This window comes from Protopterus annectens, chromosome 2.part1, assembly GCF_019279795.1.
Source record: "Protopterus annectens isolate FY-2018-M chromosome 2.part1, PAN1.0, whole genome shotgun sequence".
Taxonomy (NCBI): Eukaryota; Metazoa; Chordata; order Ceratodontiformes; family Protopteridae; genus Protopterus; species Protopterus annectens.
The window spans coordinates 673,667,168-673,680,870 of NC_056729.1; the positions used below are offsets into that span (position 1 = coordinate 673,667,168).

Genomic DNA, 13,703 nt, shown 5'->3' on the forward strand with positions numbered 1-13,703 from the left:
CTGCCAACTACAGAGATTCTGCACAAGGGCATATCACAAGCAAGCATGGAAAGTGGATGCTCTGTCATTCAGCTGGAAAACCCTAACAGTAATATGCCTTCCCTCCTCTGCCTCTCCTCCTAAAGGTCAGACAAGAGAAGCCAAAAATGATTCTGATTGCTCCAGACTGGCCCCGCCAGCACTGGTACCCAATCTAAAGAGCTTGTCTCAAGGCCCAGCTTGGACATTGCCTCTAATTCCTCATTTACTAACCCAACGAAACAATCAGATCCTGTACAGCCAACCCAGAACCCTAAATCTGGCAGCATGGTGGATAATGTAGCCATTCAGAACATACCTCTCTCTAAAGCAGTGATAGATATTATTTTGGAGACCAGGAGGCCCAGTACCAGAAAATCTTATGCAGAAAAATGGAAAAGATTCTGTGCTTGGAACCAGGCACAAGGAATTGACACGTTTGTACCAAATATTCCTCAGATTTTACAATACCTAACTGAGATGCTGGACCAAAGGCCTATCCTTTTCATCAATTAAAATCCATGCCTCTGCCATTTCAGCTCATTACAATACGGAACCACCAATTTTTTTCACATCCATTACTAAGACAGTACCTCAGAGGGACCAAAAACATAAGACCTCCAAGGAGAGCACCAATACCTGCATGCGACCTCAATTATGTCTTGGAAAAACTCACACTGCCGCCTTTTGAGCCAGCCAATGCAGATGAAATGAAGTGCTTATCTTGGAAAACAGCTCTGCTCCTAGCAATAACCTCTGCAAGACGAGTCTCAGAATTACAGGCACTCATGGCTGTGGAACCTTTTATCATTTTCCATCCAGACAGGGTTTCTCTGAGGACGAACCCGACATTTATGCCTAAGGTAATGTCCAATGTTGCCCTTAACCAAACCATTCATTTGCCTACCTTTTATCCAAACCCACAGAATAAGGGTGAGAGACTCCTGCATTCTTTGGACATAGACAGCTACGCTTCTACTTGGACAGAACTAAAGCTTTCAGAAAGACTGAGCAACTCTTAGTGGCATATGCTGCAGGATCCCAAGGAAAGGCCATCTCAAAGCAGACTATTTCAAAATGGATAGGCCACTGCATTCGTTTCTGCTATTCACAACATGGCAAATCAGTGTCTAAAGGCATTAGGCCTCACTCGACCAGAGCAGCAGCCACTTCAGCAGTCTTCCTCAGAGGAGTACCAACCAAAGACATTTTAGAGGCTGCAACTTGGAATTCAGTGCACACTTTTACCAGGCACTGCTACTTACCTCTCTAAATCCAGAGCAGGCTTTGCCACTGCAGTTCTGCAGGGCCTTATAGCCTCTCCTAATCCTATTTAGACCCAGCCACCCAACCTCAGCTTTGGGATTCAACCCAAGTGTAATGACTGCAACAGTGAAACACGAACATAGTACAGTTGTGTACCTGCCATAAATGTAGATGCTCGAGTGTATTCACTGTTGCAGTCCAGGTTACCCACCCACCATCCCCCTTTTCTTGCTGGGACTTTTCTGTACTTCTCTATCCTATACAACCTATGTGGTGTATTTGCTTGTAGATGAAGGAAATTTTTTATTTTTTTGCATGCATACTTTATTGGCATAATTTTCAGCCTACCAGTTTGGGGGCACCTGACATCTGGGGCAAGAAAAACTGAAGAAAATGGCATTGGCTGCATCTTTTATACCCCTGGCACACTGACGTCAGGGAAGAGGTGACAGCAACCGACGCCGGACCTAGACTTTGAAATTCAGGCTGACTGCGGGTAGCCTGCCGGCAGGATAACCCAAGTGTAATGACTGCAACAGTGAATACACTCGAACATGTACATTTATGGTAGGTACACAACTGTACTTTTTATGTCAGTCTCTGATTCACCAGTCACAGGTTGCTTTGCCTACCACAATAAATTTCATGTTACTTCTTTATTAATATTTATATGTTCAGGATTTTAGCCAGAGTCTTGAATTTATAGGAATAATATACCTGTGTTCTCCTGTGGAATTTGCATGCCTTATTTTTACTTCTCTTTTCAGAATCTTGGTTATTTTTATTTGCTTCACTTTAGGTAGGCCAAAATGGGTGCAGCAACAAGATGCCTGATGTTCCTGAAGCATTTCCTGAGCTCTCAGATCTAAGGTGTGACTTTTTCCTTATTTCCTGAAGTAATAAGGGGAACCTTGAAAAGAAAAATAAAGTAACCACTGGTATGATGGACAGGGGGGATTCATATAAGTAAAGTGAATGCAGTAACCTATGACTTTTACTTCAGTAGATCATTAATTTTCTTAATTTGAAATTATTTACGGAGTCGGTGGTAGTTTTAAAAGGGTGGTGCAGTAACAGATTAGATTAATTAATGTCTTTTGTTAAGCATTTTTATTACATTTTCATATTTTAAATTGTAGCAAGAGTTCCCATACATTAATGGGAAAAAAAGATACCTCAGTAACAGATTCCATTATTGTCATTGTGCAAGTTTGTTTTCTTTTAAACAGTTTTCATTAATTTCCAACATCATATATATTGTTCAGTTTTTTGGGCTTCACTTAAACCTCACTTCTCCTGAGAAAGATTCTGCATGCATTGTTTCCATAAATTCCATTTCTCTGACATTTGCTCCTTCGGTTTTTCTAAAGATCCCAACTCCAGTTCATTTGTCTTTATAACATTTAATCTGATGTCAGTTTTCATTTTATTCTTGAAGTATTGTTCAGTTCTGATATCGGAAGTGACTCCTCTGTTATTACAGCACATGGAAGCCAAAACTCTCGAGCTTCACCTCTATCCACAGTCCCTTTCCCCCCAGTTACCTCATATCAATTGTTGCTTTTCCTGACAGACACGTTTTGTCAGAGCTCTTGAGTTTCCATTGTTTCTTAGGTAAAACTTTCCGATTTCTTCAGTTTTCTCTCTTTTTTTCCTCCATTGTTTCTTTTTGCTGTTCCTCTTCCCTTCAGCTACCATTTGCCTTTTCCTTCATACAGTTTAGTGTGTTTTCTTTGCTGTCATCGATAGCCTCTTTCCATACACGTTGGTGTACTATAATGGTCATTGTTAGTTTTCTTCTCCTCTGCTGTTTAAAAAAATCAGTCTCCCTCTTTTGCTTCTCAACTTGTGTTTCTCTCCTCCCCTTGCATGTATGTGTGTGTGTGCCTTCCAGCCTGTGTTTTGTGATATGACTAAGAAAGCTAAGGCCCCTTCTGGCTTTAAAAACTGCCAAAAATGTGGCCACAACATTCCCTTGTCTGACTAACACTTTGTGTATATTGTTAGAGTCCTGTACATTTGCAGGAGGACTGCAGTATCTGCCATGGGTTCAGCCACAGAACCCTTGTTGAGAGATGAAATAAACTAGTTTTGAAGGGTTTGATCCCCTCTGCCTTTGGAAAGGCCATATCTGTGACAGGTAAGAGTAATCAGATATTTTTTCCCCTTTTTCCTCGTCTTTCTTGGAGAGGGGTAAAAAGAGGAGTTTGTTGGTCCCAACTTCCCTGTCAGCACCAAAATCTAAGAAACTGAAATCCTCTGTTCTGAAAAGCACCTCAGAACCGGAGGTCTCTGGCTCTAAGTCTTTGGTTCTGGGAAAATCCCCAGCACCTACCACAACCACTATTACAAAACCTTTGATGCAGAAGCCTTCTGCACAGCAGAGTTTACCTGCTGCTACTTTGATGGCAGTGACTATGTCAGCACAGACTTTCGATGTTGAACAACAGGAAGTCTTAGCCAGGACTATTTACTCCCCATCTGTCAACCCCTTTGTGTGTGAGCTATAAGAAGTGTTTCTTCAGATACCAAAATCTCCTTCCCTGTCATCAACCCATTCCACCAGAAGCTTTACAGTTACAGAGCTGGATGTGGAGAGACTCATGAATAAAATTTTGTGGGCAAGAGGACTTAAAGGATTCCCTTAGGCTCTATCCCCTTTGGGTCCAAGAACCGAGCATTCATTCACCCCTTTAACCATTCCTCCTCTGACGACCTCTGAGGCTTCAGAGCTTACAGTTCAGAGTCTTCTGGCACTGACTGTATTGGTTCCTGAGATCTCTCTTTCTTCAGAACCTATCATTACCCTGACCTCTTTGGTGATTTCGGAACCAGAGACCTGCTGGGGCCATATCTGCCCTGTTAGTTCCAGAGGGGAGAGGAGTCAACTCCAATTGTTTCGGAGCCATTCCTGCACCTCTGAGCATTGGCTTGGATCAGTTCAGTCCCGGTTTCTGTCTCAAGGGCGGTTTCTTTGGAGTGGGGGGTGACCTCTATTCTGAGGCAGTCTATCTCTGTTCCAGGCTCCTTTCCTTCTTTCATGGTCCAGCCTTCGAGGCAATGGAGAGGGCCCTGTCTCTTGCAGTGACTCAGTCAGCCCCTTCCTCCTCTGAACAGATCCCCTCCTTTAACTCAGTTACTCGACCTGTCTCTCCACTGGGGCAGTGAGTGCCAAAGCTTCAGATTTCTCACACACAGTCCCTCAGAAGAAGTGCAAGAGGAAGCACTTGGATTCCCCACAGGAATTGGTCACTAAAGATACAGATTCTGATAAGAGGGAAAGGTCCCCAAGATCACCAGGTAACAAGGAGACATCCTAGAAATTTTGAAAGAGAGGGGTGACTGGAAGTCCCAAAAGCCTCCTCGGTGAAATCAGTTTACCTGCACCTTTCCGTGCTCACCCGTCTGCCTCTTGGGTGACCCCTACCCACTGATGAACTCATCCAGTTGATTTCTCAGTGGGTGTGGAAAGTTCCAGACACCATTGAACCCATCCCTAAGTGACAAGACAAAATTTTTATTTGCACTGATAAGCAATTCTGGGCTGAAGGTTTAGCAGTGGATGCCATGGCTGTAGCAGCCGCCAGGACAAAGGAACTCCCTGAGGAGTGTTAATCTATCCATCCACCCATCAGGGAGTCTCAGGCGATGGATAGATTTGGGAGGAGAGTTTATGCTTCATCAACCTTCACCCTAAGGTCTTTGAATTTCCTGGCACATTTCACAAGACTTCAAAGGGATCTGATCAAGGGATCTGATCGAGGAATTGCCAGATAACCCTGGCAGGAGCTGTTACTGAGGGACTCCAAGAGAAATTTGCCTCCCAGTTAGCCATCTAAGAGTCTGTGCAAACTCATCCCTGAGGCTTATTGCGCATACAGCCAAGGGGACCTCCAGAACAGCGGGTACAAGCATAGCCATAAGGAGACATGCGTGGATGCACCTATGTGACGTGGAGGAACCATTTAAGTCTTCACTCGTTAATGCACTCTTTGACAGATCATCTTTGTTTGGCCCAAAAGTAAGAGAGACCTTATCTAGGTGTGAGAAGGATAATAAGACCCTTTCTCCTGTGGGCGTATGTTTTTTCACCCCAAGATCCTTTTCTAGGAATCAGAGGAGTGGTGGAAAGATGTAGTTCAAAAAATCCCAAGGGCCTTTCTGGAACACATGTGGAGGCATTTCCCCCCCCGGGGGCAGCGGGGGAACCACAGCGGAAGACTCCACCCATGTGGCAGAGTTGGTCTGCAGAGTCAGGGCTTCAGGGACTCCTTCATGAGTAAGTGCATTCGGTGATCCTGAAAGGAGGCCCGATTGTTTTCCTTTGGTGTCAGTTGGGGGACATTTATCCTTGCACCAAAATGCCTGTCTAAACATGACAAAAGATTCTTGGGTGCAAAAGATCAAATCCAAAGGTTATACCACACCCTTTTCCCATCTTCCCACCATATGCAAAAAAAAAAATCCCTGATGTTCTAACCGGTCAGAGGGAACCAGCAGTTGTAGAAATTCAAAAACTGCTAAACAAAAGAGCTATCCAAGAAGTCCCACCAGAACAGAGAGGATCCAAAATTTACTCAAGATTCTTTTTAGTGCCAAAAAAGACAGGGGATTGGAAACCAGTTTTGGATGTCAGTGCATTGACTAAATTAGTTCGACAAACAAAATTCTGGATGGTCACAGTACAGTCCATTCTTCCATTTTTAGGAAAGGACAACTCGATTTGCTCAGTAGATTTTCAGGATCTATCTTTCGGCTGCTTCTGTTAGGGGTCGCCACCGCAGATCATCTGTTTCCATTTCTTCCTGTCCTCTGCAAATTGCTCTGTCACATTAACCACCTGCATGTCCTCTCTCACCTTATCTTAGGCCTTCCTCTTTTCCTGTTCCCTGGCAGCTTTATCCTTAGCATCTTTTTTGTAATATACTCTGCATCCCTCCTCAGCACATGTCCAAACCAGCATAATCTTGCCTCTCTGGCTTTGTCTACAAACCTTCCAACCTGGGCTGACCCTCTAATATATTTATTCTTAATCCTGTCCACCCTCGTCACACCCTGTGCAAATCTTAACATTTTTAACTCTGCCACGTCCAGCTCTGACTCCTGCCTTTTTGTCAGTGCCACTGTCTCCAACTCGTATAACATAGCTGGTCTCACTGCCCTCTTGTAGACCTTCTCTTTCACTCTTAGTGGTACTCATCTGTCACAAATCACTCCTGACACTCTTCTCCACCCACTCTATCCTGCCTGTACTCTCTTCTTCACCTCTCTTCCACACTCACCATTACTCTGAACTGTTGATTCCAAGTATTTAAACTCATCCACCTTCGCCATCTCTACTCCCTGCATCCTCACCATTCTTCCATCTTCCCTCTCCATCACACACATATATTCTGTCTTAGTCCTGCTGACCTTCATTCCTCTTCTCTCTAGAGCATATCTCCACCTCTCCAGGGTCTCCTCCACCTGTTGCCTACTCTCATTACAGATCACAATGTTATCTGCAAGCATCATAGTCAATGGGGACTCCTGTCTGATCTTGTCTGTCAACCTGTCCATCAGCATTGCAAATAAGGATCTGTATAACCATATAAAAATGGATAAGTGCTCCAGGAAGCTCTCTGCTTATGTCTGTCAGCCAGTCATTACCGTATCAGAGCACGCCCTTTGGTCTCACCACAGCCTCTAGGGTGTTCACTAAATATATGGCAGTAGTAGCAGTTCACGTGAGACTGCAGGGATTCTGGGTTTTTCCATACTTGGGCAACTGGCTTATTACCGCTCTGACCAGACATCGCTTGATAGAAGCAAGGGATTACACACTCAACACCTGTGTGTACCTAGGAATTACTGTAAATTACCAAAAGTCTCAACTGGCTCCAATTCAGTGCTTAGAGTTTATAGGGGCAGTTCTAATTACGACAACCACCACAGCACCCCTTCCTTCAGTGAGACTTCAAAAAATCATAACTCAGGTTCAGAAGAAAATCCACAGAAAGAGGATTCCTGCTTGACTAATTTTGCAAGTTCTAGGTTTGATGGCAGCATCAGTTATTCTAGTTCCCCTAACCAGGTTGCACATGAGAATCCTGCAATGGCTGCTAATATCTCAGTGGATTATGCTACACACCAACCCATGTCAGACCAGATTCTGATCACCAGTCTTTGCATGAAGGATGTACTTTTGTGGACTCATTCCGAAGAAATTCTCCTCAGCCATCCCTTTGTCCTTCCAGAGTCCATGGCCATAGTGACCACAGATGTTTCCCCAATAGGGTGGGAGGGCATTTGCTTGGCAAGACTCCAAGGCACTTGGTCCCCCTTAGAGGCCAACTTTGCATATCACTGTTTCAGACAACTCTTCCTCGGGGAACAATTGCAATTCCGACAGACAATATGTCAGTAGTTCGGTACATCACCAAACAGGGAGGAACCAAGTCTTACCCTCTTTGTCGAGAAGCACTCAGAGTGTGGCAGTGGGCAATCTCTTCCAACCTCTTTCTGATAACAGTGCATATTCTGAGGAGTTCCATTGTGATTGCAGACAAACTGAGCAGATTTATCCATCAGCCTCACGAGTGGTCTTTCAATCCAGAAGTGGTGGAAAAGATTTTCTGTCATTGGGGCCAACCTTGCTGTGATCTGGTTGTCTCTCCCTTAAACAACAAGTGCAGCAATTACTTTTCCCTGATTCCCCTCTGGCGAAATCACCAAGAGATACTGATGTTCATCGTGCATACAGCTGCAGTCATAACAGATGGGTTATCCTGCCATCAGGCGGGTCCTTGGTTGGCCGAATTCCAAAGTCTAGGTCCGGCGTCGGATGTCGTCGCTTCTTCCCTGATGTCAGTGCGGCAGGGGTATAAAAGAACCAGCCGACGCCATTTTCTTCAGTCTTTCTTGCCGCGCAGTGCCCGAAGCAGAAGCAGTTCGCAAGTGCCGGTCGGCCAGCTCCTGAGATTACGAATATTTTTTAACCGAAGTCTTCTTGAAAGCTAAGTACCCCATTGGGGAAACTTTTCTTGCCTCAGGCCGATGTCAGACAAAGTTAATAATTGCATTTCATGTGGGAAGCAAATACTGCGTAAGGATTTCCATTCCCCCTGCATTCCTTGCTTAGGCCCAGACCACGACGTCTCGGCCTGTCGTTTTTGTGCTACATTCAAGAAACGCACTATAAAGCATCAGGCGGAGTTCGCCCACCACTATTTTGGCAAAAAGTTTAATTACATTATGTCGTCGGATACTCCGACTCCAGTTTTGAGTAAAAAACGCAAAGATAAGGACCGACATACGAGGTCCGCGACTTCTACTGACACCACGCTAAAGCCGACTGCAGGTGCTCCGGTTCTCAGCGAGGCGCCTACGCAGCCCCTGACTACCAATGACACTTCCTTAGCGGTGTCTTCTGTGCCCGAGGTCGCAGGCTCCTCGGCCCACACCCCGATTACAGATACCGACGCCACTCTTGGGGAAACTCAGAGTTTAGACAGGCCTGCCACCTGTCAAGGTGTCTTCAGGCCTTCTTTTTCCATTAAGGCTATCACTAAATCTAAAGCAGCCATGCATACTAAAAGACGAGCTCCACAGGGCCACTCTCAAGGCCCCATGCCTAAAAAACAGATGCTCAAAATGGCTGAGGATTTGATTACTCTTATCAGGGGTTCTCAACCCCCCCTCAGACAAAAGGCCCAGAGTGGAGGAAGAATACCCTTCCTCGGACCAGGCCTCCATTACTTCAGAACATTCTGAAGACCAGGAACATTCATACTCCCCTTTTGAAGATTCTGATTAAGAGGAGTCAATTCCCTCTGTCTCCCCCCCCCCCCGAGGACTATTCTTTTGGGGAAACCTTACATACCTTCAGGGAACACTTCCACTGGGAAGGCCAAGATTACTCAGACTCCAAGAAGAGGCTCAGGGATTTCCTCTTGCTCCCTCAGCACAGGCCTCTGGCTATCCCTCCTGTCTTAAACATACTAGATGATGTGTATTCAGAGGCCAGTAAATCCAAAAAACACAGAAGCAGTCCACCAGCGATGACCAACTCACTTTATTACAGGTACAAGAAACAAATCACTGCAAAACGTAAACGCTATTAAAATCCACAAATGCGTTTTCGTCTCCACAAACATGTAAGACTTCTTCAGACTAACAAGTAATATTTGAAAGCACCTAATATACTCACATGTGGTCTGTACCAACCAATAAAATTCATTAAATGAGTAATTAACATTAAAAACATCTGCTTGCAAGGCTCATTTGAAATTGCTAAAAACACATTTCGATATTCAACTTTAAAAGAACTCCATACCTCATTAATTTAAAATTCATAATCACTCAATAAATTATTTAAAAACACATTAAGTACATGAATACAAATATAATAAAAACTACTAAATATTTATTCATTTAAAACCCTTTCTACTTTTTATTTCCTAAAAATTCATTCCTAGCCTACTAGCACCATCTGCTGTTCCTGAAGAGCAATTACTGATAAAACTAAATCTTGGCTGCTCTTAATTTTAACACTGAAGTTAAAGAAATGTGATCATTAAGCCCTGGGGAATTGGTTGCATCTAATAAAATCTGCCACCAGAGCTCTTTAAATTCTAATTTTTCTTCCCAAGGGCCTCCTCTTATTTCTTTTTCAACCTGTTCCAATACAAAGAAGGTGAATTTAGCATTATTGCAATCTAGCGTGTGTTTGAACAGAGCATTTGTTTCTTTTTTCTTAGATATCTCGTAAATATGCTCATAAATTCTCTTCTTTAATGCTCTCTCCGTCTTCCCCACATAATACGACTTACATTCCAAACACGTGGCTAAATACACCACACCTTGTGTGTCACAATTAAAGTATCCAGAGGCAGTAATATTAATGTCCCTTGTTGGCACCAAAATTTCCATTCTGTTACTAATATGTGGACACTGATTACAGTGTCCACATTGATATGTTCCATATTTTCTATTTTTGTCATATAGTAACATTTTCATAGAAATTTCATTGTTGTTACTTACTTTATTATTTTCCAACAAATTTTTGATACTTCTGCCATTTTTATATACAACCTTGGGCATCTCTTTCTTATTATTCAGGATGTCAGTGAATGAAACAAAATTGCTCCATTCTTTCTGGAAAATCTTTCTTACTTTAATATTCAAATTATTAAACTCCATCACCAACGCTGAATTATACTGTCCATCATTAACTACATTGGTTTTGTTATAGTTAATAAAAGATGGCAAGTTATCATTATTTACAGTTAATTCTATACCTTTTATAGGTTTGTATTTACCTGGTCTATTTTCCTCTACCTCTTTTCTAGTTCTAGAAACAAATTCAAATGGGTAGCCCCTAGCTAAAAACATTCCCTCCAGTGTATTGCATTCCTTAATGAAATCATCATCTTTACTAGTCATACGACACCCCCTCACAAATTGTCCCTTGACAATATTCTTTTTACAATGCGGGGGGTGCGCGCTAGTAAAATGTAAATAGGAATTACAGAAGGTGTTTTTTCTAAAAACCTTGGTTTCAAAATCCCTATTGTTCACGTTCTTATATATTTCAACGTCCAAATATTGTAACCTATCTGTGGACGTGGTGAACGTGAATTTTAAGAAATTAGTAGTATTCTGTAGATAATTCATAAATTCCAATAATTTCTCACTACCCCCAGTCCAAAAAATAACTATATCATCTAAAAACCGCCTGTAGAGAGTCCAATATTGGGTGTATCCTGAATTATGGACAAAATTGGACTCCCAAGCTGCTAACACAATGTTAGCATATGTGGTCATAAGCCGCACCCATTGCTACTCCACTAATTTGCTGGTAATACTCATCATTGAAAACCATAAAATTGTTCCTTAGTACAACGTCAACCAATGCTACCACTGCATTCTTCTCCAAATGTGACAATTTTTTGTCAAGAAAAATCATATCCTCAAATAATCTCATGCCTTCATGGTGGGGTATGCATGAAAATAAATCAATGACATCAATTGTCACAAAAATGAGATCATTTGAAAATAACTCAGACTTAATGTCCCTCAATAGGTCCCAAGAATCCTTCAGTATATATTTGTTCATGGCCCAAATATGTTTTGCTGTTATATCCACATATTTGGCCAAGCTGGTAGTCTTGGAACCGTCCGCTGAAACTATCGGTCTTAACGGTGGGTCACTAACATTCTTATGTACCTTTGGTATCCCAAAAATAATGGGTATCCTTGGTTTAGGTACATACAAAAACTGATGTAATTTAACATCTATTATGCCTTCCAGTAGCAAATTGTCTAAAATATTATCTATTTTTTGGTAAGCTAGTTGTACTTCATTTAAGGAAACTATTCTGTATTTATTGCCATCACCTAAGATCGTATTCATTTTACCATCATAGATAATGTTTTCCATTATAACCACCCCTCCCCCTTTGTCAGGTTTCATGATCCTGACTTGATTATTAAACCTTAACTCATTCAATGTTTTGTATTCTTCTTTTGTGATATTATATTCTTTCTCCACAAATTTAAATTCTTCTCTAATTTTCTTCTCTAATATCAGGTCAAGGTTTCTAATCTGGGGGTGATATGGGGGATTATATGTACTTTTCCTGATGAGCATATTTTCCTGGCGGTCTGCATCCGACACCCTAGGGGGTAGTGTGACACGAAGATTCACTTTCCTTAGGAACAACTTCATGTCTATTAAGGACTGAACCAGGTCACCTTTCGTATTAGGAATGAATTTGAATCCTTTACTTAAAATATCAAAATGTGTTTTGTTAATGCAAATATTACTAAAATTATAAATAGAAAAATTGTCAAGTGAATATGTAGTTCCTGTGTGTAGGATACCTGTACTTAACTCATCCTCCACTGATAAACTAGTATCAGGGCTCACTTGTTGTGTCAAAATTTCCGTCTCCTCAGGGGAAAAAATATGGGTGGGTCCAAGGGTATTAATAACTGTATTTAATATCTCCCTCTCCCCCTTCTCCCTCCCCTCCATTGAAAATTTTGATACCTATTGTCATTTACATGGTGCTTCGTTCCATTTAATGGTGGAAATTCAGTATCGTAATTAATCCACCCTTCTTCTCCCTCAGGAATATTACTAGAATCATACCTAATGTTACTCTTCTTATAGCCTACTCTGCTATTGTGTTCCCATTTTATAGCAGGTGGCTTAGGGTAACTAACATCATTCTGGTATTCCTCAATATCTCTCCTTAATTTCTTAACTTTTCTTTGTTCTAAAACGGAACATTTAGCATCCACTTCTAATCCCATACTTAAATATTTTTCTTTTTCTTTTTTAACTTCAAACAGCATATCCTTTTTAATGAAATCATCCAGGACTCTAATTTCCTCTTCCAAACTTTCTAATTTTCTATTATTTTCTTTTATAATGAGCCTCAATATACTAATACCACATTCATTGAATACTTTCACAAGTTCAGTATGAAATAGTGTACCGGTTTCCACATTATTAGGGTATTTCCAGACCCTTAAACCCTTTGGTACTATTTTTTGTTTAATACATTCCTTGAGATAACAATTTTCTATGTTCATTGATTTGTATCTATACATCATACCAGACAATTTGTTAATTTTCATAGCATAAGAGTCACCATCCACTGGTGCACCTTCTTCTGCTCTGTACAATTTAGTGTCCATAGGATTTTTTAGCCATTCTAATATATCAAAATTGTCAGTAATGGGAAGAACAGTACCTGAGGCTTTTAAGCCTGAACAATTACTCTTGCGATTCCGGTCAGTTAAACCCCGACTCTCGTTGCTACTCATACATTCTCCAGGTCTTTGTAAAACCATAGGTGTGTTTGCAGGATCGAAGTTGCTACCATTCGGTTCCGCTTCCTCCGTCAGAGGCCAGCCTTAACCCAGATTCTTTACCTCCAGCTCCAGTCAAGCCTGACAGGTATTACCGGGTTCCTGATTCACACCAATTCCTATACAAAAGCCATGCGGCTGACCCAGAAACTATTTCACAGGGTCCCAAGGGAATTAAGGCCTCCACTGCTAAAATCCATTACCTTCAGAGAGAGATTCCAGAGCTTTAGAAAGGTGGGGGGGAAAGGTGTACACCTCGGCCACTTTAACCATGAGGGCATTAAACTGTCAGTTCCATATGTTTATCAGCAGTTTTTGTTCTCAGTTGAAAAGCAAAATGTCACAACCTGAACAACCAGACTTGAAGGAGTTGCAGGATTTGTTGCATAGTGCAGAACAAGTGGGTAAACATACCTTGCAATGTGGTTTTGATGCTTTAGAGGCCTCATGTAGAGCTGCTGTTACAGGATCAGTCATACGTAGACATGCTTGGCTCAAAGAGAAAACCTTACCAGATCATGTCAAAGCTAAATTACTAGATGCACCTCTTCAAAAAGATG

At 41.9% G+C, this 13,703-nt stretch overlaps 1 protein-coding gene across 1 annotated transcript in view; it reads left to right on the top strand.

Annotated features, from left to right (window-relative positions):
• VPS37A (VPS37A subunit of ESCRT-I) overlaps positions 1-13,703 on the top strand; it is a 1,253,527-nt gene that overhangs the window by 647,855 nt on the left and 591,969 nt on the right. The window contains exon 6 of the mRNA XM_044062409.1: positions 2,084-2,154. Coding sequence (XP_043918344.1) covers positions 2,084-2,154 — 71 coding nt within the window. The remainder of the gene's footprint in view (positions 1-2,083; positions 2,155-13,703) is intronic.